Here is a 27111-nt window from a genome sequence, read left to right on the forward strand (position 1 = left end):
GGTTTAGGTAATCTCCTTTCCCCTGGAAGCAGCAAAGGAGAGTGTAGAGCATATGGAAACAGTACTTCCCACCAATTTTTAGCACCCGAATTATTAATTTTCATCACTAGGGCGGCAAAGGTTAAAAATTCAGGAATGCCCAGCTGTACTCCAACTTGATTATTTATCTACATCCCAATTTATGTCATCAAACTCCTCACAAACAGCCTTCTCAGCATTTCCAAAGAAACAGCTGAAGGTATTTTGGGTAAGATGTATTCCAAATAAATCTGAAATAGCATTTAATGAAAAACGGAATCTGAGGTCTTCAGATATTTATTTTCTTTCTAAAGCCCAGGAAATGATTGGCACCAAGCTGGATACTGGCATAAAGAGCAAGAAGCTTTGCCATATGGTCCTCTGAGGCTACATGTATTTTTATGATTTTTCATCTGCGATTTATGTGGATTTATCATTGCCACCCATGCAATTCCAAGAATGGATATCCTTAAATATTTCCCAGATAAAACTGAAGAGTTTTACAGATTGTTTCTACCCAAATGGGCAATGGGTGGGTCTAACTCAGAGAGGATGCAGCCATTAATCCCTTTTCCCAATGTGACCCTTGTGGCATCTGAAGGAAGTTCTGCAAAGCACAGACATGGATTCAATTTCTAAAACTTCTCGTTTTCTCAGGTATTCAAATCTGAGAGAGGGCAGCTTAGAAATTATTTGTTATCCTACATCTACCAAAATAAAATTAAGCCATCTACTTCTATGCATTAGCTCTGATATTTTGAAGTGAATTTTGTATAAAAGTCGAAGTACGAGATACAAAGTCCATTAGCAGTGGAAGGTAAATTCTTCAAGGAGAACTGAACAACAGGAAAATATGAGGATACAAATCTGATCACTGACCTGAGTTATAACCCTTTTCAAGAAAAGGTTTCAACGTGTTCTAAAATAAGATGGAATTTGAAGCAGCCTTAGGCTTTAAAACCAGTGCTTGCCAGGAAGAGTTAGGATCTACAGAGCACCTTGAACAGCATCCTGCTAATTCCCTTCACACTGCTGAAATTCCACCGGTTTCTGCAGACCAAGTACCCACATCAGTTGGAATCCTTGGTCCTTGTTTCATTTGAGGATATTTCCCACTGGTGTGATGCTCATCAGGGTATAGACCTCTCCTCCACATCACAATGAGAAGAGGGAAGCAGAAAAAAGGAAAAAGTGCTCATTTGAAAGAAAAACCCCACCTAAATTACATACTCAAGTCTCCATGATTTCAACTGGATTTAAATAAAGTCAAGCCTAAATTGTATATCCAATATGGGGAGTCTTAGTTATCCACAGCTTAAAATGCTATGGTCTTAAATAGGGGAGAGGGAAGAAAGGGAGAAGGAAAAGGTGAAGGAAAGAGAGAAGGAAAGGGAGAAGGAAAGGGAGAAGGAAAGGGAGAAGGAAAGGGAGAAGGAAAGGGAGAAGGAAAGGGAGAAGGAAAGGGAGAAGGAAAGGGAGAAGGAAAGGGAGAAGGAAAGGGAGAAGGAAAGGGAGAAGGAAAGGGAGAAGGAAAGGGAGAAGGAAAGGGAGAAGGAAAGGGAGAAGGAAAGGGAGAAGGAAAGGGAGAACCATTCTGCTACTTCTTCCTACTCGCTTATTTTCTGGCATCAGCTGCTTTGAAGCTAAAATAAAGGTTTCACCAGGTAAAAAGAAGCAGATGTCTGATTAACACAGAGTACTACCTGAAAAAGGGGAGTTTAATCAATGAGAGGTTCTTTTTAGAAATGTTTCCGAAGGAAAAGAATCTCAAATTTATGTTACAACTTCTCTTTTCAAGCTTCAAATATGTCTTTTTTTCTTAATGTGTTTAATTTGCCTTATGGCCATTTCAAAAAACTATGAAAAAAACTTATAAACACAATCAAATATTTTGTAAATAGAATTCTTATTACATTTCTTCAGAAAAAAAATGTTCACTCCTGAACAATGGAAACAATTACCAAATATTCTATCAAATTATATAGATCAAGATACCTTTCCTCAATAAGATGTTTACTTGAATTTAAAAAAATCTATATTGAATTACTGAAAAGAACAGATTCAAGTTATGACACGAACAACTTTAATTATCTTCATAAACAAGAGACTGAAGGGGCTGATGAAAACTGGAAGCAAGGGCTGGGTCTTAAACAAACCCTTTTTTCCTTCACTGAATTTTCAAGAATAACACAAAGTCTAACCCAGTTTGTATTTCACCGGCAGCCAAATGCAAAAATATTTCTCAATATGCAGTGTCTTATGAAAAAATATCTTTTGGATACAGGAAAGGAGACTTTTTTTCCCCTGTCACTCAGGAATAAGTTATCTGGAAGCGTGAAAGTTGAAAATTGTAATTCAGCTAAACCAAATCAACTGTTATTATGTACCCAGAAACTGAGATGAAGGGTACAATTCCTTTACAAATAACTACTTTGTAATTTAATTAATGTTTCTCTTCCGAATTATATATGTGGAAGACAGAATAAACACTTCCTCACATTATCATCATTCTAAAAGCCTTATTCTATAATGAGGAGAAAGATACTACTGCCAAAATCTATTCAAATGAAGAAAGAAATATCAGTCTTCTGCCACAAGTCAGCTGGAGCAGCAAGTAAAAATATATCAAATATCAAACCACCTCTGCTCAGATTCTTCTCCATTCCCAGCAGGATGATCACAAAAATTATTTTACCATAGGAAGTTTGGGAAGGGAAAAAAAAGAAGGCACTGCTCATCACAGGTATTTATAGCAACCACTACCAGTAGGGAAGAACTAAAGCACACAGGCTGAAAGAAGATCTTCAATAATTTTGTCTTTTATTTGTGTTTTGATAATGAAGTTTTTCAAAGTGAACTACTGAAACAAAGAACTGGAAAGACAATGGTTTGGGCTGGAAGGGACCTTAAAGATCATCCAGTCCCACCCCCTGCCATGGGCAGGGACACCTTCCACTAGCCCAGGTTGCTCCAAGCCCCGTCCAACCTGACCTTGGACACTTCCAGGGATGGGGCAGCCACAGCTTCTCTGGGCAACCTGTGCCAGGGCCTCCCCACCCTCACAGCCAAGAATTCCTTCCCAATATCCCATCTAACCCTGCTCTCTGGCACTTTGAAGCCATTCCCCCTTGTCCTGTCCCTCCATCCCTTGTCCCAAGTCCCTCTCCAGCTCTGTTGGAACCCCTTTAGGCACTGGGAGGTAATATAAGGTCTCCCTTATACATATATGCCTGTGTTTGCATACCGATTTCATTACATGGTTAATCTTCAGTGTTGTTTGGATTTCTCCTATCAGGAAAATGAGGAAGGGGAAGAAACACAGTTTGACTTACTATTTCAGATTTTAACCACTGTTAATTATTGTACTAGTGACAAATACTAATGACTTTAATCCCTGAAGGCAGAGCACCTCAGTTAATATTATTTTATGCCATAATTTTTCCTGATTATGTTAAATTACTACTGATTGTGCCACTGTTGCAGTTGTAGGCTAGATCTCCAAAATATGGGTCTCTACTCACATTTCTCCTTCCACAAGATATCCCAGCTTATTCACCATATTCATACAGGACTGGGAGCAAAATCAGCTTCCACACAGTGCAAGGGCACAAGAGAAGCAGATCCTAGGTCTTATCCAATTCTGCTAAGCCTGTCCTTCTTTGGAATAAAGCACACATGGACTGTTTTGTTTCATATGCTTCAAATAATCTAAACAGAAAAAAAAAACCAAAACAAACCCTTCAGAAGCCTTTGAAAAACTTCATTATTCTACAAATTCCCTGTGAACTGAGGTAGTGCCAGTTACCTGGGGAGAGCCCTGAGCTTCTCAGCTGACTTCTCATCAGATGATGAGGTCGAGCAGAGAGAGGATTTTGCCTTATTTTGGGGAGGAACACAGCAGTCACATGAATATTGTGTTGAAATCCAGATCATTGAACAGGGGCATCAGCCCATAAAATTGCTCATCACCATACACAGGGATGTTCAGAGAATTTCAGGAGTACACAAGTCTCTAAGAGTCTCTCCAACTTGGGCCAAGGATTTTTCTCCATGTACAGTGCTAACCAGCATGAAAACACAGCAGCCTGAATGCCAGTGCCTTTTGCCTTTCCCCAGCATGCTGCAACCTTTTCTTCTGAGCAGCAAACAGAAATCACCAGGGACCTCATTACCCATCTGACACATCAGTCCCCTGTAGAACCTGCTCTTGGTTAGAAGCAAATACCCCTTAAATATGACTGAAAATCAGGAGCCTTCATGCAGAGCAAAATTAGGCACTGAAGGCCCAGTGACAGGGTCGCTGAAACCCCAGTGACAGGGATCTGCACATTCTAAGTGGCTTTGAAAAGTTTTAGCACTGTTCATTTTTAACTGATCCCAAAGAAAACAGTATCTAAATAAAGGCAGCCCCATACTTTTAACACTGCCAGCCATAGTAGTAACCCTAAGTGGTCAAGTGTTTAGGGAATTCCTGTATATACATTATACAGATAAGCTTTCAGTAGGGGTAAAAGCTTTGGATCAAATTTGGTCTAATCCAAGCCCTGGGAGCTTTCAGGAAGAGCTAAGTGGCCCTTTTTCTTTTTTTTTCTGCTTGCTTCCCTTGGCTTCTGCTGCAGACTCTGGACAATATTTACAGGAAACCTCATCCACTTCTCTATTTATTTTAAAGCAGTGTTACTGGCGATGATGGACCCCTGGTCTAAACAAGTATGGTCATCCTTGTATTTAAATAAATTAAACTTTAACACCAGCATGAAAAATAAGCAACCACAACCAACACGGAATTCAGAGGTTTACACCACAGTCCTTGGTCTTATGCCACTAGATAAACAAAACTGTAATAAAATAACTAAGCATTCCTCTAGAACCCGTCTGAATATCATCTGCACACCATTTTTGTGTCCATGAGGGTTTCATTTTTAGCAGAGAATATGAAGTAAAGAAGCAAACTGCCTCACTGGGAGCTCAGAAGACTTTAAGTATGAAGGCTGCAGGTGAGACCTCACACAGCACACAACCCACTGTACCTGCACAGGGGCTGGGAAAGGAAAAGCCCCTTCCCATGTCTGTGCTGGCCTCCTGCCACTCACCACCAGCTGGCTTTTCCATTCCTGCAGCTACACAGCAAAGTGCTTTACTGAGCTTTCTGATCAACCTTAGTACATCAAAACAAACAATGAAAAAATTAGGAGGGAGAGGAAGGCATTTCCCCCATAGACAAGCTCACACAAGGCACAGTGGGATTTTAACCAGTAGTGGTCCCTCTGCCAGCAGCTGCCCACCCCATAATGCACTGGCAGCATATGGAATGGCACTGCTGATTAGAGCTCATCCCTCCTAGTTGCAGTCCTAGTTCTCTAATTAGCAAACACCTTCAGCTGGAGAAAAAAAAAAAATCAAATGGAAGGTATATAGAGATTTTTCACTGTTGGCTTGGTGCTAATATTCTGTTTATGACTTTCAGTTTTAAATGCTATATTTTATTATGCAACATAACATTTTTAGTCTGGGAGAGACTGTAATTCAAGTAACAGCACTAATCAAGTGGAAAACAAAAACACAAGACATGGGAAAATGGAATTGGGTCCTGCAAGACACCTAAACACATCTTTAACATGAAATAAAAGAAACTAAACAACATTGTATGCTGGAGGCTTCTGAACTGAAGTATTTTTAGGTAGCATAATCACTGCAAAACTGCCTTAGGGAAAGGACTTCACTTCAAACCACACTTTCAATTAAGCACTGTCATTAACTACAAGCAAAAAAGCACCTTGTTGTGTGATCTTCCTTCCAGGCTGATTGTTAAGGCAGCTGGGATGATTTCCTGTAGCTGGGAAGGGAGCTGCCTCCACCTTTGCTTGCTCACAGAGGTCTGTTTGGATTTGCACAGTAAGTTTGGAGATTTTTCTGACTCGCCCACGAATTTAAAGGTTATCCATCAACCTCACTCACTCCTATAATTCCAGTGTTTCCCCTTCATTTGAATTACATGAGCTGACAAAGCAGTCAGAACCAATAACTATCCACTGGTTCTCTTTATACAGCAGAACAACCTGAAGCCATTCTCCCACTTAGGAGAAAAATGGATGTTACCTGAATATTGAGCCTTCCTCTGTGGGCCCCCAGGCCGTAGCGCTTCGCCGTGGAGGCATGGAGCTGGAAGTCAGTAATTTTTAATGTCTCTAGACCAAGTGGAGGGCAATCTACAAAACAAAAGATTGATTAAATTTTAATTAAACAGAAAAACAAAACCCAACACCAGGCAAACAAGCGTTCAAAGTTTCTGGATTTCAGCAGTGCCAAGCTGGCCGGGCTCCTCACCGGGATGGACGAGAGCAGCGGTGCCGAGGTCCATGAGAAATGGCAGCTCTCAGAAAATCCATGAGGCAAAGCAGATCTACACCATTTTGAGGGTCTCAGATAATTATTATTGCTTGCTGTGTGCTTCAGTTTTTCAGAGATACTCACAGTATTTCCTATCAAGTGCTTTTCAGTACAAAACACCACTAAAATGCGCTTTTATTTTTCTTTTTGGTATTTTCTTTTGCAACACTCAGTTTGATTTTTTTTTTTCCCCTTTCCCTGTACTCATTCCAAGCTACTGTATGAAGTTATGTTTCTAATTAAAATCTGTTCTGGGAACTTCAATCACAGTCCCTCCCGCTGCACAATAGCATCTGTTACAGAGGTCTGGGAGGCTGGAGAGCAGAGCTTGGCAGAGGTGGTGACTAAGCACAAAGAGAGCAATTTTTAAATAAGGAGACATCTCTTTAAGCCCCAAATTCTGCAAAGCCTTGAAGAAAGAAAAGCAGGTGCCAGATATCCTATCTATATGTTTTTAATCACTCACCAAAATGTCCATGAGAGTATCACAGTTCACAGAATCCTAATTTTGGAAAAGCTCTCTAAGATCATTGAGTCCAAACATTAACCCAGCACCACCACTGACCCATACCCACAAGTGCCACATCCACACAGCTTTTAAATCCCTTCAGGGATGGAGGCTCCACCACTGCCCTGGGCAGGTGTGCCAGGGCTGAAGAATGTACCTGACAACCTCATCCTAGCTGTGTCTAACTTTCAGGTGCAGTTTTACGTTATTATGCCCAAACTGGCAAGACATATGAGATTTCCCGTGCTCTTCCTTAGTTCACAACAAATTAAAAACCCTCAGGAAAAATACTATGTGCTGTCAATTCACACTGTTGTTTCTTTGTTCATCCTTAGGAAAGTTCCTGCACAAATCCAGGGTCAAATGTCTCCATTAGAGGCAGTAAAGACAAATGCTAAAAAATAATGTATTTTCTAAAGTACCAACAGTGATCTTGGTATTACATAAGAGACAAAATACAGACAGCTCCTCATTTCAAAGAGCTTTCAATTTAATTATCCAAAACAGAAAAGAGACAGGATGTATAAGGAAAGCCAGAGGAAGGAATAGCTGGGAGGATTTTGGTTTCATTGGCTGATTGTTTTAATTGCATTTCCTTATAGAGTGTTTCATCTTTCATCATATTCTGACTGGAACAAGGCTCAGGCTCTGAAAGTTCTCTGCTGGGAGTAAATAACATAGTTGGGAGCTGCCTGCCTCTCTTAAACAAGTTCAGCCCTCAAGACAGGTTTGGCAATCAATCTCATGGTGTAACCCTGAGAATGTTTTTGCACTTTGGTGTATTTTCCTCTGTGAACAGTTGACACTCAAAAGGTACCCAGAACTATCCATGCCAGGTCTGAGCTGAAAAGAAAGGCAAGCTACTTTTAGATGCTCAGTTCACAAAACATCATTTAACAGAATCTTTATGCTGCACCTAACAAAGCTAAGGGGCAATCTACAGGTGCTGCTGGGAGTTATAAAATAAAAGGCTCTTCCACATTGTGTTTCACAGCCCATTCTCTGCTCCCAAACTGCAGCAAAGGCTTATGGAGCTGCCCCAGGTGCAGCCAGCACATCCCTGCTCCGTAGGATCATGCTGTGCAGAGACCTATTTTCATGAAATCTGTAGGAAATTCACTATTTCTGAGCCTGGCAGCTGCCTGTCAGGCCTGGCTGAGGTTACCTGCACTGCCATGCACCTGCCAGTGTACGTACAAGAAGCAGGTTTGGTTTTATTCAGACTGAAATGTTATTAACTTACCGTAAAGCTGCAATATTCTAGGGCTTGCTGTGGATTTGGATGGGTATTTATAGGCTAAAAAAAAAAAAAATTCTCTGCATATTTTGATGTTTATTATCTCTGTTTCAAGAGAAACTGAAGCCTAATAATACACCCAAAAATATTCATATGGATTTCAGATAAGGGCGCTTCACTGCTCTTTAGTTTTCAAGGATGAATTACTTGTGTTGCCTGTGAAGGCATCAGATTAACAGGCCAATATTACGAAATGCTCAATTTAGCAGGAGTTGTCAATGGAAAGAAGATTAGGCTTGTATGAGCAGGCAGGGACTACAACAGGCAGGACAGATACCTCTGATGAAAACTCTGCAATAGGGTGTTCACAATCCATTGTCCTTCCCCAATGTGCTCAAGCCTTACAATATTTCATGTGAAATCTTCAGGATCTTTGCCATCAATTCAACACAGTATTTAGGAATTTATTTTTTACTGTTATCCTTATAAATTAGTAGAACACCTAACTTGCTTTCTCTGAAGGTGAACTAGACCTTAAGCTGTACCACCATTGACTTACCAAATCACATAAAGATTCTTTTTCTTTTACCTTGGTGAGAAAAACTCAGATATTTTGCTCCAATGTTTGACTGGAAATTAATGAAAATAATTTCTGCCACAGTTGGCTCCTCTTTCTCCAGGGATCATCCCAAATTCTGTTGCAGAGCAGCAGGACTCTCCTTACAAGACCACTGACCTTGAGATGTTTCCATCTGTGCAGGTCTGCACAGGGATTCTATTCTTGGAGTCATCAAGCCTGTTGTCTGCAGCAGCTTTGATGTGTGGAATTTGTGCAGTTTTCCACAAGATGAGACCTTCGATTTTGCTTTTAAATAAAATTATGTCTTCTATTTCTAACCATAATATTTGAATAGTAACACTTTAGGAATATTAATGTTTTCCAAACGCGTACGAATTCCAGCATCAATAAAGGGATGAAAAGAGGAGCATGTAGATAAAACCAGCAATCTGTCATATACACAGATGGGGGGAACAAACTTTTCAGTATGGCCTCTTCTGTTTAACTCCAATTTACTTATAAAAATACAACAAAATCCACCTAAAGTTGCCATTTCCTTACTGAAAAAGAAAAATTCCTCAGTCATACCGTGAATTAAATTTTAGATGAATTATTTTGTTGGGGTATGTGTCCCCTACTTCTTAAAGCTACTGGAGATAATCAGGACAACCTTGTTTTGAAAAACATATGGGAAAAGAAACTGATTTATGGCATTCATAAAGAACTGTGCTTTTTAAAGTATTGCTTTCATATAGTTTATTTATCTTGAAGAAATCTTCCATATAACAATGAAAATTGCCACCTGATCAATAAGACTGTCTTAATGATTTTTGTATTCTCCATGCTAGTTTGAAAAAACCTTGGGGATGCTACAGAAATTGGACAGAAAGAATAATCAGAACAGTTCAGACCTCACAGATTCAACTGGAAATGACCAAGTTATTGGGTTGCTTCTTTAACTGGCTGCAAAATTAATCATTAGAAAATGCAGGAAATTCCACTGTGGCTTTGAAAGACATTGAGATACATATAATATGAACATAACTTCTTAATAAAATAGACCTAGAGCACTGGTGTTTTAGGGAAACTGAAAAACAAGCATTAAACTAGTAGATGCAGGGAAGAGGCTGAGTTTTCTCTCTTCATGGCCCATATCCAACCATAATTTTGTGTATGATTTGCAACCATGGATAGGTATTCACTTTAGAAAGAAGCCATTAATAAGATGTCTGGATCAAAGTAATTGATTCCAAGATGTAAAAGTAAACAGGACTTGGATTCAGACTTAATAACATTTGTGTCTTGCAGTGTGTTCTTGTGAGGTTTCCATTTCAAAACAGCTTTCCTAATAGAGATGCTAAATGGCCATATCTCAGTGTCCATTATTTTCAATTATGCTTCTCCCAGTCAGCCAGATGGTTGTGCCTGAGGGGAGCAAAGCATTTCTGGTGCATTCACACCTGTTCCTTAAAATCAGCAGGAGGAAACACTTAGGAATTACTTCAGTCACAACCTCATCTCTTGAAATCTGAATTTACCACTGGTAATTTAGGCTTGTCTATAGTGAGAGCACCACCTGAAGATGCTGTTGAGCCAGTTTCAGCTCAACCTGCAACCTCAGCATGTGTGAGGGTATCTGGAAGCTGTTTCAACCTCATGATGGCTGTGTCCTACTGATGCAGCATCCTCTACTGAACCTCTGGTCAAAAAAAGCCCCTTCTGCAGAGCCAGCTTGCTTGTCTTCAGCTGCTCTGAATGATGCAACTGTATTAGCAGGCATCCTTAGAAACATGGTAGTTCCACTAGTAGGAGATATATGCACAAGCAGGACAAGGAAAGCACTTGCCTTCATCTCTATTGCCTAAATTATTCATTTATTTTATTCCCTTTTAGTCCAAATAAAGGTTACCAGATAAGCCCAGATTGCCTTTATAGCTCTTGTATCTAATAAAGGTGCATTTAGGAAATCGTTCTGTCCTCATCTTCTGGAGGCAAAGCAGACAAACGATTGTTTTATTTAAAGACTCTTTTCCACCAATTTAGGAGTACATTCAGTTTTTCAAATGGAAAGAAAGAGAGAAGCATCATGTTTCCCTTCATTTATATTTTTAAGAGCCGTACCTCTAATCCTTTTCAGTTCCTGCAGGTTTGTGCTTGTCTAACTCATCGTGCACAGTGATACTCAGATCTAGAAAGGGAGGAATATCAGCCTTGTGCAGCCTGACAGTCCTTGATGTTTGGCAGCAGAATGTTCCCTGACCATATTTATGATTTTAAATGTGGTTTAGCTCCAAGAGCTTTGTAATTTTTAAATACAAAAAATGTATTTAAAATACCCTCAAAAGAGGGGAGAAAGGATGTCACACTACAGAGGTACAGGATTTTAGAGAAGACAAGAGGAGTTCAAGTCAGTGCTGGTGGTGAGTTAACACAGAAGTTTTTCTATGCAAAGAATGGTTTCAGTGCCAGGATTTTTTTGTTGCTGCAGTTGATATCTGTAATTTTGCATTTGGGGCTTGAGCTTGCACCACCAAGCCAACAGAAGGACATCACTACGAGGGATATGAAAACCTCATCACCCTTCCAGTGTGATTTCTTTAAGTGGTGAATTTTCCATCAAAACATGCACTGCCAGTATGATTTTCAGTACTGCAGCAAGTCCCAAGTTATCACTGCAATGAGCAGCAACAACATACACTGAAGTGCTGTTCAGTTCAGAGGGTCAAAACCACACTGCACATCTTGGCCTTGGCGTGGCCAGAGTTTGCCCAAGATCAGAGGGTGACAGTGGCCAGCAGGTACCTCCAGCAATGGAGGTGATTTGTCACTGCTGGAAGTGAAGTAGGGATGGTGATGTGCTTTAGGATGTTATTTCTAATTCTAGAAGCAACAAATCACTGTAATTAATACCAGTTTTTTATTTCTGTAAACCCATTTGCCTGCCATACTTGGCTATAGACTCATCCCTTGTTCTCTGAGGACTGAACACATACCTTGTAGTCAGGTATCTCATGGCAAAATCCCATCTAATAGTTAAGTTTTGATTCCCTGTTTCTTTTTCTGGGCCATCCCAAGGTAGATACAGAATTTAAGTCTTGTTTAAGCAAAACATTTCAACATGCAGTTAAGAAAAAAGATGTAAAACTGTGAAGCTACTGATAGAGGTAAATTAAGCACACAACTAAGGGTATATTTTGTGGGAATGAAGACTTTAATGCTCATTATACTATTCTTACTATTCTTAGGTCTTTATGGCCTTGCACAAAAATTCTTAATGAGGGCAATATAATAAATTTTGCCCTAACAACTAAATATAGAGTTTTTCCTACGAAAAGTGTGGTGGATAATTCATCTTCTGTCAGCAGAAATTTTTAATGGGAACTCTGGCAGCCTAATTCCTGTGGTTAAAGTAATACTTAAGTCACAGGTATACAAAGTACTTTAATACTGCAATGAACCTGCAAGGTGAAATAACAATAAAAAGCTTATTTCTGCTAAACTTCAACTCGCTCAAAATATTTTCTGATTGCTTTTCTGTGATGGACAGCCTTTGTGGGGGCTGAGTTAAACAGAAAAAGGTTCTCTGTTGTCTAAATAATTTTTTATATTTACAGTCTAAGGACATTTGGGGGGGTAAATTTGGTCTAGCTAAATTTTGCTTTTGATAATGTGATTGTGGAAGTGTGAAATTTCCGCAGATGTTCATGAGTCACAGTCTATACTTGTTAGGGCCCAGCTTTTCCCTGGAAACAGGTCCATGGATTTCAGTCTGAGCAGTTTTCTGACTTTGTTCACATCCAAAATGTTGCCAACAGTACATATAAGTTCCTTTTTTGGCCTGAATTCAGACCACCAGCTCCCATGCACCTCAGAATATTTGAAGCAGCATCTTGAGGCAGGTGAAAGTTCCTAAAACACATATATTTTGCTTTTATTTGTGTTTGCTTTTTCTGGAAAATCCATTCCCAGAGCACTAAGAGAACAAAGCAAGCAACGTGCACTTACAACAAACCCTCTGTAGAGCAGTTAAACCATTAAATTATAGTTCCAGATCAAAGATCAAATAAAGAATTAAGGAGATAACCAAAATTTCCTGTCCTAAAACCACATTAATTATTGGCTAATGTTGTCTAATATTTTGTCTGTATATTTTTCTAGAACAAGCAACAAACACTGCCTGGTCAATTTTTTATCCCTCCACTGAAACAGTTTTCCACTGTTTGGGACTTTTCCACTGTTTGGGGGTTTAAGACACTGGGGACTTCTCTCAGAAGGGCAATATTTATCACTCTGCAACACTCACTTATGATTGCTGATGAAGTTTTTTTTTTGAAAAAAGCAAACTTTAAGTTAGGAGCCATAAAACCCAACTGTTAGAGGTCTGACCCAAAGCCTCCTTAAATCAGGAGGAACATTTTCAAGGGCTGTAGGGGAGAGCAAAGCCTGGGTGAGGCTTCCACAAATGTTACACATTTGATATCTTAGAGCTGATTTTCATGACCAGATATGCCTTTTGCCAGGGACACACAGACCTCTCCCATGGTGCAAAGACACTGAACAATTCCATCCTTTCTTTATGCCACCAAAACACTGTGGACCAGCTGGCAGGGCTGGGCACAGAAGTTACTTCAGATGTTGCAGGGCACAACAAGGGTAAAAGTGCTCCTGAGGTTGAGGGAAAATTCAGCAATCAAAAGCAAATAAAGAATAAATTAAAAAAAAAAATCTTTATCCTTTAGGGGAGGTCTGACATGAAACCAAACGTTTCTGAGATTCAGAAAGCACACTTTTTCATTTTCTTTCATTGCTTTTCATACTTTCGCTCTCTCACAAAAGGTTGTGGCTGGCTCCAGATGCAACAAAACTAGCAGGAAGAGCTTCTATTATTCCTGGCACAGCTGGGAGGAGGAATTTCCAGAGAGCCTGTTCTCTTGGAGTTTTCTGGCCAAGTCTTCAGACTGGAGGATCATCTAAACTCCAGATACCACATACATTCCCTGAGCTGCCTCCTGCTGCCACTGCACAGCCTGCCGAGGAGATGATGGGGTTTGTGACAGGGACAGACAATGCAGGAGCCTGATCCCACATGCACAAAGTCAGCTTGTGGCTCTGCTTCTGGTTGCCTGGGGTCCTCCTGTTCCAAGGGTCCCTCTGCTCCCTTACCTGCCTGCAGACTGCAGCATCCCCCAGGTGGAGAGCTGGGTAGGCATGGAAACACTACCCATAGCTATTCCATGTCTTAAACTGGTTTCATCTCTCTTTCCCAATGTCTCTTTAGGAGAAGAGAAAGGCAGGTAAAGACAAGAACCCAGATGTTCTCCCTCACTGCCCATGGAAACATCACCTTGATGCCCTGACAGGGGAAAGGACAAGGGTGGGAATCATATTGCAAACCTGGTCATGGTGTCCAGGCCCATCCCTGGAAGTGTCCAAGGCCAGGTTGGACAGGACTTGGAGCAACCTGGTCTAGTGGAAGGTGTCCCTGCTCATGGCAGTGGTGGAACTGGATGATCTTTAAGGCCCCTTCCAGACCCAACCATTCCATGATTCTATGATTCTGTGAAATGGTGGGAGGACAAGCTGCATCCATCAGCACACAGAGGCATTAAACATCACTCCAGGCATAGCCTAGGAGTGGATTCCAGTTGCTCATGGCACAAGGTACCCTCTCACACCTGAAAAGTCCTCCACTTTCTCTACAGAGGAATATGTGTATTTAGTCACCCTGAAGAAGACATATCAATACCTTTAATGGCCAAAAATATCCAGCCTGGAAAACATCATATAAATTCTTAATTTTTCATTATGAGCTTTGACTAAGGCTGAATTCTGTGCTATTAATTTTAAAATGTCTCTTCTGATGTTTTTCTGAAGCACTTACTGTAATTCCAGCTAAAGCCACAAAACTGAGTACAGCCATCAAAAATGAGAATCATCCTCTTTTTTCCAGAGCCAAACAAACAGACTTAGCCAAACAATAGAGAAAAGAACTGAGACAGACCACTTGCACAATGGCTGGGTGTAGGACTAAAATTACCATTAAAAACACATCTTCATGTTAGAAATAGCTTAAAATGTCAAATCACTGAGGTGTACAGCACGATTAAAGATTTTACACTGAACATTAAGTGTAGCCATTAAAATAAACACTGAAACTTGGAATACCATTAACAAGTACAAAACCAAGACAGAAAATAGCTACAGTCTTAAGATACAATCCCAGCTCAATAAAAGAGACATCCTAAAAATGCTGAAGTTTAACCACGTTAGCAATTCCATTTGACTATATTTTACCAAAAATAGTAAAAATATAGAAAGTCATATGGGTATAAAACTGCCTTATAGTGGAATTATTTCCCTCCCCCTCTATGAAAGGTTGTAGTAGGAATTTTATACAGCAGTAAATATATCCATAGTTGGTATAGCATGTTCACTAGGCAGTTGTACAGAGTGACACGAAATTCCTTTAACATAAATAAACTGGAAAATATCCATAACTTCTGGGCCCTGGAAATGTACATTTCCCAAGAATTCTGCCAGCTCTGAGGATTTTGCAGCACAGCCACGTTTTTGGAGCAAAGGATGGATCCCAGGTGGCACAAAGGAAGTATCCAAGTGGCAGGACATAGGAAAGGGGTGTATTTTCTCCACTGTGAGGATCAGAATTGAACACCTGGGCTTTACTAGACCTAGAGGTGAAACACACGTGAACACCTTTGTCAGTTCTCCAAAAACACCTAATTTCACTAAAATAGACATCACTACTATGATATCACCCAGTTTTCACCTTCTCACTCTCCCAGGGACACACATGAAGCCCACACACATTGAGCAGGAAAAACCTGAGAAACTGTAAAGTTCTCATTAGTAGTGATGAGCCACTACATTTTATCCCCACTACTACACTTACTTCCACTCACAAGTACTAAATTTACACTTGAGAAAGACTGAAATCAGCCACTTCTCAGTCAGTACTACTTAATGTTATTTCAGTTTTAATCAAGTTAAGTTCTAGCATAGACCAAACTATGTTTTTTCACTCCTCAATAAGGCGGAAAACACGCTGAAAATGACACTGCAACAGATGCATTATCTTCCTCTGGTGAGACAGTCCAAAGACTAACACAAGCAAGTCACTGATGGAGATACAATCACTTGGCTCTTCAGTTTTAGGTTTCATAGTAGGCTGTTTTCTACCAGTTAAGCTTTCTGACTTAGCTCCTGATGGGAGCCAGAAAACTTCAGAGCCAGGATGATGAAGTAGTGTGAGCTGTGCCTTTAGGCAGCAGAGACTCATTAGTCATCTTAGCTGAGAGTTGAAATGTCATCTTTCATTTTTTTATGGTTAAAACTAAAAATATTCAATTACCAATAGAATGTAGACTAGGAGCAGTTTGTATCTGCAGTGAGACCTGGGTGAGTTGTACAGGATCATCTTTCCCACAGTCAGCCCTCCTCTGCTGCCTTGTGAAAAACACATCCTTGACCATTTTAAATCTTCCCAAATAACGTGCTGTTCATCAGCAGCAACATTAAAATTTTCCTCCATGCACAAGCAAGAAGACCCTCAAAGATGGGCAGACCCCTTCAGCAGGGATTGCCAAGCCAACCATCCCACCCCACACCCACCTGGGGTTGTCCCCCTTGGAATAACTACCCCTCCTTCTCCAGCAGCAGCAGCAGCTGTGCTCCCAGTGTGAGGGGCATTGCTGAGGTGGTGGGAGGGACTGCTCAAGGCTCAGGGTTGGTTTCTGAGCCCTCACCCTGCACAGCCTGGTCTCAGTTGCTCCAAGCCTTCCTCCAGGTTGCACATCTGGGATAAATACTCGACCTATATAGAGAGCCTGTGACAGGAAATTCCTAAAACCAATCCAACTTGGGTTTGAAACCTTTTATAACGTGTAAGTCTGAGTTTTATGGAGACCTGGTGTGTCTGCTCCAGCAGGGAGTTTAGACATTTATACAATTTTTATTTTTTTTCCAAACATCACATCTGTTGTTATTATTTCATATGAAATGATAAGAAGAATAAACCCAAACACTTCTCATAAGGCGTAGAAGTCATCATAGTGCCTGGAGCTGTTGCTCAGACAATGATTTCAGAAGAAAGTTGTGTGGTTACAATTAACCTGAAGTCAAACTCTGTGCTCCTTCCCAACACTAAAAAAGGAATCAGTTTCTGTTTTCTAGAGCAGAGTGAAAGAAAAAGTAAGTTTGGTTGGGTTGTTTGCTTTTCACCTGATTATTCTTTTTTTATTTGACATAATTATTCATTTGATAGGCTGTCAATTCTTAGATGCACAACTCTAAGACAGTAATAAAATGTCAGAAGTGGCTTATACATTTAAAGCCCCAAACAGTGGAAAACTGTTTCAGTAGAGGGATAAAAAATTGACCAGGTGCACATAGAAAATAACCAGAAGTTCTTTAAATATATCCAGAGGAGTAGAAAAGCAAAAGATTTAGGAACTCATACAGCAGAGCTTTCTTCTTTCCATTAAAACCCACTATGTCAAAACTGTTACACCTTTGAGAAGCCCCCTGAAAGCAGAGGATTTAAGAGTTCAAAGCAACAAGAAGTGAAATTTCAAGAAACGGTTTTAGAAAGCAAAAAAAAGTTAATAAAAAGAAAAGACTACACGAGTGGGATTGTTGGGATGCAGGAGGAGGGTGTGAGGGATGTTTCCCTCGGGAAGAGGTCTGTGACTGGCATTTGGGAACATAAACTCCAGGGCAGCACAGGAATCCCACTGGCAAATATGGCATTAATGAAGAACTGTAAGGACAGAGCCCACCTTGCAAAGGCAATCAGTTACTCCCCAAAGTAATTTTAGAAACAGGTATGATTTTTAAGGGGCTCAGAAAACACACTCTGCAGCCAGGCTCCCCCTTTCCCACATTTCACCAGGTGTGCTTCCCAGGAGATTTGGCTCATCTTCTCAAGGATTTCAGCTCCCAGATGACTTTTTAGCTTTTGTGTGTCCATTGTGAAGATGGCACTTTGCATATACCAGAGTCCTTCTGTTCTTCTTCCCCCTCTCTACCTGCCTTCAAACTAATCATGGAAGAGTCAGCTGAGGGAAATAACTAAATAAATACATTAAAACGTGCCTCAAGCCCAAGCAAGCACCAGAATTCTGTGGATTAACAAGCTTAGTTATTGCCTTTTAAATTTTGAGCACTCAGCATTTTCACAAGCCTCTGAGCTTCCTGCCTGCAGAAAGAGAAATGCTGTCAATACTGTCAGCAAGACATGGCTCTTGGTACCTCTGAGTGGATGGTAGGGAAGGACTGGAGCTCCAGCAGGGAAGTCGTTGTGAGGCTCCAGCTCCATGCTACAGAGCAAAGGAGCCAAAAAGCAGTTCAAGCAAGGTTCAGACTAATATCTCTGAGGGTGGGCACCTCTCCAACCCAAATGACTGAGTGTTCAGAGCTCCTTTCTCCCTACTCCAGCTCCCTTGCAGTTTTTTGTAGTCCGCAAAAGATTCCCAAAATTCATTCTGTCTAACCATCTTTTCTGCTTTGTTTAACAATTCAGCCGTGGTCCAGCAAAGACTCACAATCACAGGCTCCACATTTAGCATGTTGGAGGCTTCACTGGTTCAAAGCAAAGTGTGTCAGAAGTTTCCAGGGAGCTGGAATGTGAGTTATTAGCGAGTTTAAAATTGTCTGCTTTCTCAAGGCTGAGAGCCCAAAAATCCAAACTGAGGGCAGTGCATTTCCCAGCCTGTGGACCCAAGGAGGAATGCTCAGGAGGGCATTCAGATAAACACTGATTTTTACCAGTTGCTCAGCGAGTTTGGCATCCTTTCCCTGGAGAAAAGTGTTGTGTTGGCAACAGCCCGTGTTGTCACCGAGAGAGTCCCCGTCTCCACTGCAAAACATCAGTGTGTTAATGTGAAAAGTGCAGGTCATGATTTGGGATTTATAACTCAAATGCTGCTTTGGAGCCCATCCTCCTTCCACCCACAGGAGCTGAAAGTATTAACTAAGCATAGGTATTCTGCACTTGAAAAGCCATGGGACAGGCAAAGCTCCAAGGGAAGCTTCCCTGAGCACGAAACTCCTCATTTTTCAACTTGCTAATTGGGAGGAAAGAAACCTGATTAAGGATTAATGAGCAGAAATATGGAACAACTTTGCAGAGGAAAAGTTATGTGCTATTTTCTCTCCACTTTTTCAAAGAGCTCTGTGGTATTTTTTTCTGCATAACTCCCTGCTAGCATTTTTTAATCGTATTTTGAGAACTTTCCCGTTCTATTCCTCTTGTAAGAATGTAGGGGCACTGCACTGACTTGCATTCAAGCACCAAAAAACCCCAAGTGCATATTTTGCAATATGAAACAATTCAGATGTGTCTGCAGCACTTTGTATTCCACATGCTACTACCTCCACCAGGATTTGGATTATTTAGGAAAGAGACCTACTCCTTTTCATTTAATAGTTTAGAAAAACACTGAATGATTTCAGCTGGTTGAGAGCTTTGCTCTTTGTACATTGTGAGGTGAAATACTGCTTACAAATAGACAACACCTTTTTAAAAAATATTTTCAGATCCTCTGCAATAAGCAGGAGTGTTGTAGAAATATTGGATCAGGAGTATATTACCAACCATATTTTCTTCTCTTTTAAGTAAAGAGTTCAATCTTTCAGGCAGAGAACAGATGTGATACCTTGTGATTTCAGTGACCAGATACCTCAACCCTCATTCCTCCTTGCAAGTTTGGCAGCTGAGGAATTCATCCTTTTTCTTCTCTGAGGCTCATGCATTTCATCCATCTCTTGGCTTCAGCAGCATCTGGGCTCACTTGGTTAACATTTACAAAGGTCTTTGAAAGAACCCTCACAGCTTTCTGCCTCTACATAGGATCCTCCAATCCTCTGTTCCACTCCAAGATGGAAAAAAGATTTTTTTGGGGCCCTTTTTTTCACAGATATCTAATGAAATACCCTATGCAAAGGAACTGAACTCAGATGTGAGACACTCATTTGAGGAGCCTGCAGGAGTTTTGGACTGCAGATCTCTGCTGGGATCTGCAAGTAAAGATAGGAACTCAAGAACAAAATAACTGCTGAAACAGCTCTCAGGTATTTTTCTCTTTGTTTTAGCTGGGGTGTGTGCTGGACCCTGGCTATGACTGGTCCTGGCTACTCCTCCTCTCCTTTCCTCTCCTCAGCCCTCTGTTTTCACCAGCAGCATCAGAGCTATTGCCTCACCTGAGGGGAAACCTCCAGCTCCAATGACATGCACTGAACACCGGGGCATGTCCCCGTGCTCCTGGGTCACCTGCATCCTGGGGCAGATCCAAATCCACTCCAAATTTACCATGGGAAACTCCAGCCCTCCCTCCAGTCATGTACATAGACCATATCACCCAGACATACTCTTGGCAGAGCTCTCGGTGGAATCTTTGTTTGGAATTTAAAGTGCGTAAAGACAGTGCAGTTTAAATACTCTGTGGGATAAAAATGGGCCTGTCCTTTGGGGCAGGGTATTTGCCATCCAGCTGGTGATGACAAATATAACTGTTTCTGAAATAACTGCTTTCTCTAACTTAGAATCCCAGAATCATTAAGAAAAGACCTCCAAGATCAAGTCCAGCTTTTGACAGTTCTCGATACATAAACAATCAAGGGGGGGAAAAAGGAGAAAAATCATGTTGTCAAAGGCTGGAGTATTAAGTTCTACTTTTAGGCAATCACGTATGAAAGACTGGTTGGAAATGAAGGTTCTGTTCTAAGTCAGTGAAAATTTTTGGGAGATTTGAGATCTGGTTCTGTGTTCAGACATCCTCTGTCTTGTTTATGGGGCAAACTCTTCACACTATTGAAAAGTATCTGGGGGAAAAAAGAATGTTAAATCCAAATCTGGCATAAGAGGTGGTTGTACCAGGAGGTAGGGAGTGTTTACATCCAGGTTTGAGACCAGCTCTTCCAAGAGACTTTGAACTTTTCCCTTCATTTGACAGATGTTTCAGGAGAACCCTGAAAATAAAGGGGAGCTATAAACCTGTCACCATAAAACACTGTGTCTCTGAAGGGAGGACATAAAAATACTCTAATTTCTGGGAAAGAGTGAGAAAGATGGTTTTCAGTTTGCTCCCACTGCAAACAATGCCGTGTCCCAGCACACCATGATGATTAATGTGGTCAGGCATCACCATAAATCTTGGATGTGTTAAAGGAAAGGGATACTCAGCCTCTCTCTGTGCTCTCTGATCAAACCCAAATCCCTTGAAATGGGAAGGTTTTGCTTCCTGAAGTTCACACGAGGAAATAGGTAATAGGCAAATCTGGGGACAACAGAGACCAGAGACCTCCTGAGCCTCTCCACAAGGCAAAGAAAATTCTGTAAGAAAACCAGGGACATCTGGGCTTCCCACTCAGCTTCCCTTCTAGGTCCCAGCTAGGACGACCAAAAATGAAGAGCCAAAAAGAAGGGAAATGACAAGAGAACTGCTAAATCTGCGATAAATGGGAGTGTGAGAAAGAAATCATCTGTAGGAAGCACAAAATCTGAGCAGGGAAGTCAGATTTAGGAAGGTCTATCAGCCATTGTCTGGATGAGCTGTTGAGGTCCCACAGTAAGGAAAACCTCAGTACAGGACTCTGGTGCTTTAGCCAACTGAGTGCCACTGTAGAACAGGTGAATCCTGTACCTGACATCTCCAGAAGTGTCTCTTTCTGGATGGTGAAGATCTGTTGCCATGTACCAGGATTCTAAAGACAGGAGCTTCTCCCTTACAAGGGAGAACAAGTCACAAGACCTTACCACTTCCAAAACTCTATATTTTTAGAAGTTTATAACTATAGAAATGCACATAACTCTTTACTATCAACTTCATGAAGATCTAAGTTGTGTTGTGAGTTGATTCTTTGGGAATCCTGTTGATTATAGGAGAACAACACTATTGGCAGGTACCTTGAATATTTCCCAAGCAGCCCCAGGCTGATGTATAGTTCATATAACAAGTCTGTCTGGCAATTCATTAAAAAAAACCCCAAAACAAAACAAAAAAACCCCACAAAAATCTGTCAGTAATTAACCACCACCACCTCCCCCCAAAAAAAATCTCAATTAATCATGCCCACTACTGATTTTGAAAGTAGTTTCTATGTCAGTAGCTAGTAACTACAAAGCAGATACACTGTGTAGCAGAAAGAAGCAAAAAGACATATAATCTGCCAGAACATGAACTAGGTTTAACTTATGTATACAACAACTTTAATTGTGTTCCTTGTTTAGCCTATTGGATGCAGCATTTTGCAAATACAGCATCCTGCTAATGCTCCTGGGAAAGCAGGAGCAGAACTCTGCCATTTGCTATTATTTACAGACCTGTACATTTACAGCTGAATAACCACAAGTAAACAGAAGATTAATGCTTTATCTGGATACTTTCACTATTAAATCAGATATTCAACTCCACCCATGAGTCACAGGTACTGAAGTCACTGTGGTCCTCTGAACCTTGCCAGTTTTTTGCAATTTTCTGCAATGTCAAATCCCAGTAATGCAGCCCCACACAGCCCAGGCAGTTCAGGTTTGGGGGTCATTCATGTGTCAGAACAGCAAACCATTCACTCTTCCTGATCCAAGTGTAAAATGAGTTTCTCCAGCTTTGACAGAGTAGTAGTATTTCATTTAATTTTTGAAAGGCATTCTTGTAAAATATACTTTGCAGTGCAAAGGGGCCGACTTTCATTTATATGGCAGCTCCTTTAAACACCCCTCCAGAATCATAAAGTCGCTTTAAAGCCTTTTTTTGTTTAGAAAAATAATGTTAATCACTGAGGTAAGGAGGAATGAATTCCTTGGCTTTCCTTCTCTCCATTTAACCTATAATCTGGTGCAAATCATTGCTTGCTAACATCAGCACGTCACCCACCAGAAGAGAAGTATTTTATGTCTGAAAGAGGACTTTGGATATCTGTCAGCAGACTCACCAGAATATCCTTTGTAACTCAATTCAAGCAGGGCCAGAGATTAACAGCTAAACACAAGTTCTCTAAAGATGCTTTAAGTGATCCCCACATACTTGCTCTGAAGCCTTCGCAGGCACCCTGACTCTCAGAGTCACCATCTGGTATCTCTTCATTCTCCCCCTTGTTTTTCTCACCTTTTTTTGTTGCCATTTGAGAAGCAGTTTTCCTTTTACACCTGTCAAGTTGATTTAGCACTGCCTGGTGACTGCACGAAGAATAAAACAGCCTGCTCCTCTCTGGCAGTGCTCCATCCCTTCCAGCACACAGCAGACACCCAGAGTACCCTGTTCTTCCACACATTAGGATGATAAAACCACAGGGGAATGGAATCATAAATATTCCTTTTGCTGTGCTACAAGGAAATCTGTTTACATCAGAAGTAATAAAGTGACACTGCAATGTATTTTACTAGTGTTTCATGTAGTGGTTTTTACTGCTTGGTTAGATATGCAAAAACCCCACGAAACACCTTTTGAGCTGACAGAGATAGAGAAAGGCTTCCAGAGGAGCAAGGCTTGCCCCTAAAGGAGATACATGTTCTCAGTGACCAGCATCGCGTGTGGTTTATGAAAAGAAGTCCTCATCAGGAAAATCACCAGCCAAAGCAGCATTAGAGACCCATCTTTGGGCTGGTCAGGGTCCTCTGAACACCCTTGTTCCACTGTCCATGCACTAAATTTAAAAGTGCATTTTAAAAGGCAAACATTTTGACTATATCAGAGCTTTGCTTGTTCCCATTTTCCTCGAGTACCCAAAAAACTGGTGTTAAAGGCACATATTTATATTTCCATAAACAAGCATTACCACAAGACAAAACCTCACCAGAGGCCTGACAAGAAGTCCAGATCTAGTGCATCTTTTGCATAACAACAAGCATAAGCAACAACTATGTGTGAATACAACACTCAAATCCCAGCTCTGTACTCAGATGACCAGTCTTTTGGTAGTCTGCTCTTTACACAGACAGTGAAATGGGCAACACTTAAAAACCCGAGGAAGAAAAGGCTCAGACGTTGAAAATTCAAGAAATTACTACTTCTGCACCACAGCTTCTACTTCCATTATTCCATCTTTTTGACAGATTCTGAGTTCACAGAGCTGACAGAAGCCTTCAGTCCAAAACCAAAAGAAATAAGCAAAATTTGGTTGTGAACCATTGGATTGACCTGCCTAGCCAGCTCACTGAACAGAGAATAACATTAAAAACCAAGACTGAATTCAGCTAATGAGTGTCTCGTAATATGCTGGCATTTCAGGAACAAGCCTAGGCTCAGGTTCATACTATTAAAATCTATTCAGTGAAACCATCCCTTTTTTAAAGAGGTGTTTTTAAAGAGGTGTTTTTCTCACCCTAAAAATTAGTTTGAATTCAGAGAAGGCGGCTAGGAGAATTCTAATGGAAAATGGTTTTCTCTAGCATAATCAAATGTGTTTATTCTGATTTTTCTTTCCTCATGTTACATTATTCATTGAAGCCATGGGTAAGGAAAGATACTAATCAAAAAGGTTTGGCCAATTTTGAGGGCATTGCTCATTATTCATTCTTAGTCATCCTTTGTCCTCTTTTGTTGTGACATTCTTTAAAGGATGGGCTCTTAAATTGAATGGCTGTGTTACATTTAATTATTCTCCTTATTTGTATAAGTGCTGAGGAGAAAATAGAAGCTGGTAGATGAAAGAAAGCTCATTAAAAGCCACATGTTTTCATCTCTGTTTGTCACATCTGGCAATTATGATCTGATAGAGGTCATATTAAAATTCATGGGATAGGCACCTAAGGCCAATAAGTTCATTCTTAAAAGTTCCTGTTATAAGAAGTTCAAGCAAAAGCTTTAAAATTAAAATACACATTCTAGGTCGTGCTCCACTTTCTCTAGGCTTTTCAGAGAGGGAAGTTACAAGGTTTAAGAGAGAAGATACCAACGGACCAGAAAACAGCAGCTGGTGATTACACACCATATGAGAAATTCTGTACTTCCTTCTTCTTAGTTCCTGTACAAGTCATTTATCACTGAATAACCTTCACTTAAGCACCAGCCTATGCACACAGCCATCTCCCAACCCTCCTTTTACCCTCTGATGCAGTTCCCTAACTCAAAAGCCTGTTTCCTGCTCCCACTGAATCTGTTTTACATTTCCAGCTCCCACCCCATTTCTATTCACACCTTTCCTCTACGCTCCCTGTCGTGCTCCTGAGCCACCACTGGCTCTGCTCCCACCCAAACCCACACCAGTCCCCTGCCCTGTCTGGCTTTCAGCCCTTCCCTTCCACTCCAAGGTACCTTGCCAGTGTTCCCAATGCCTCCCTCACAGCCAGGGCTCTGAGACATTCCATGTGCCAGCGAAGTTCAACACACTGGACTTCAAACATCTTTGGAAAAATTTGACTTGGATGACTCTCTTTGCTCCTAGACTTCCTCCTAACTCTTGACCCACACCTCCAACCTGTTTCCAGTGTTCTGCCTTTCCACCTTTTCCAATTTTGCTGAGCAATGGTGGTTCACAGGCTACCTTACCCTTCTGTTTCCTTCTGATCTAGCTGGAAACCTGGTGTATCTTGGTGACTTCTTAAGTGCTTTCAGCTGTCAGTTTAATGCCTTACATATCACTCTCTCAAATCTTCTTTCCAGTGAAAAAATTCAGGATTGAAATGTCAGTAACACCATAAACTTGTCAGTTTTTAGCTTCACACGCTCTTCAGATCTTTGCCACCATTTTGCACTAAAATATCTCCATTTTTTCCCGAATAACATCTCTATGATTCAGCTTTTCTCCCTCATTCACTTATTAATTTCTCCCAGATTGCATGATCTCATATCTTTATAAACACCTCAATTAATGTACTATCAGTCTATTGTTATACATCCAAATTCGTCCTCCAAGATAATTTTCAAGATTGCTTGCCTTGGTCATTTTATCCTCTCTTTGCCTCCCTTGGTGACTCCTCCTCACACACATGTCCCAGTGAGGTCCTGACCCATCCAAGGGGTTCTTATGCACCACATGAACAAAAAAGAAAACGAAAACCCTGCAGAATTACATTGCTAAACAGGTGGCAAATCACACAGAAATAAACAAATCTGGGGCAAGTAAACAGCAATGCATCTGAAGAGTTTCATCAAGCCTGGGGAAAGCATTAAATGAGACAAGACAAAGGAAATCACGATCACTAAACACAGATACACGTTGGATTGTGCAGAGATCAAACAATGGGAAACACTGGTGAAATACAAAACAAATGTGCACTAAAGCCCATTCTGAGCACTGCCATATAAATAGACATCACTCCTTTATTTTTCTGAATGCAATCAGAGTTGAAATATGGCCAGAACAAGAACTGCAGGTCTTGTAAATCAAATCGAAATAATTATGGATTTATTTGTGGCAGATTTGAGAGCAATAGGATTGACAGTGGGAACTGCTGAGTCATGGCCCAGAGCAATGTGCAGCACTGAGGAGTGTTCGCTGGGACCTCACCCCATAAACCTCTCAGTGATGAATTTTGGGCTGTACTCGGACCCCCAAACTCTCAAGGCATCTGCCCCACAGATGGTAGCTGAGATGCCAAGTATTAAACTCTATTAAAGGCCTCATAAAAGAAAAACACTGATGTTAACAAAGCTCTTCCCACTGATTTGAATGGGCTTTGGATAGAGGCCTGTACAAACAAGAATGGAATTGGAAAATGGAAATACATATATATACAAAAAACTGTCAATCCAACTGTTTACCTTCCAAGGATGACCTAGTACCACTTAATTTATGAGTCATTTAAAGGGTAAGGAGGCAGGTTGATATTTCTAACTGTTATCTGAATCCAGTATCTGCAAATATTGATTCTTATATTTTTTTTTTTTAAATTACATCCCATTGGAACCCTGCTGGCCTCAACAGGATTTCTTTCTCCATTAATATTTCACAGATTACAAATATCTATATTCTCACCACCTTCAGTAATTAGCTTAAATAAGTTGAGTCCATGTCATCTGTTTTGTGCTGTGTCCTTCAGACTGTTCCATTTGATTTCCACTTTGGTTCAAAGCTGGGGCTGATCAGCACCAGCTGCTCAGCCAAAGGGCAGATCACACATCCCCATTCCCCCTCTTTCTTCATCCCAGCTCCCAGCCAGACTATTGTTTGCTACAATTAATTAATCCCGCATGCCCTGGCTGCCAGTGAGCCCCACAACCCCCAAATTTTTATATTTACTGCATGTCCAATAAATTAATTCCACTTCTGGAAAGATGCATAAGCACATAGTTACAAACATATATACACAATACACATCCTTACCCAACTGGATTTATACTTATTATTCGTGGATGTCTGCTTGACAACTGCTATTATTCTTTCTTACTGGCCTCTTAACATCAAAATTTGAGAAAATACAGGTATGAATTCACATTTAGACAT

General features: G+C 40.7%; 1 protein-coding gene across 1 annotated transcript in view; it reads right to left on the reverse strand.

Moving 5' to 3' along the window:
* The window catches only part of CPXM2 (carboxypeptidase X, M14 family member 2), a 76556-nt gene that overhangs the window by 45611 nt on the left and 3834 nt on the right, over positions 1–27111 (reverse strand). The window contains exon 2 of the mRNA XM_032695224.1: positions 6118–6227. Within this exon, the coding sequence (XP_032551115.1) occupies positions 6118–6227 (110 nt within the window). The remainder of the gene's footprint in view (positions 1–6117; positions 6228–27111) is intronic.

Source organism: Chiroxiphia lanceolata, chromosome 8, assembly GCF_009829145.1.
Source record: "Chiroxiphia lanceolata isolate bChiLan1 chromosome 8, bChiLan1.pri, whole genome shotgun sequence".
Classification (NCBI taxonomy): Eukaryota; Metazoa; Chordata; class Aves; order Passeriformes; family Pipridae; genus Chiroxiphia; species Chiroxiphia lanceolata.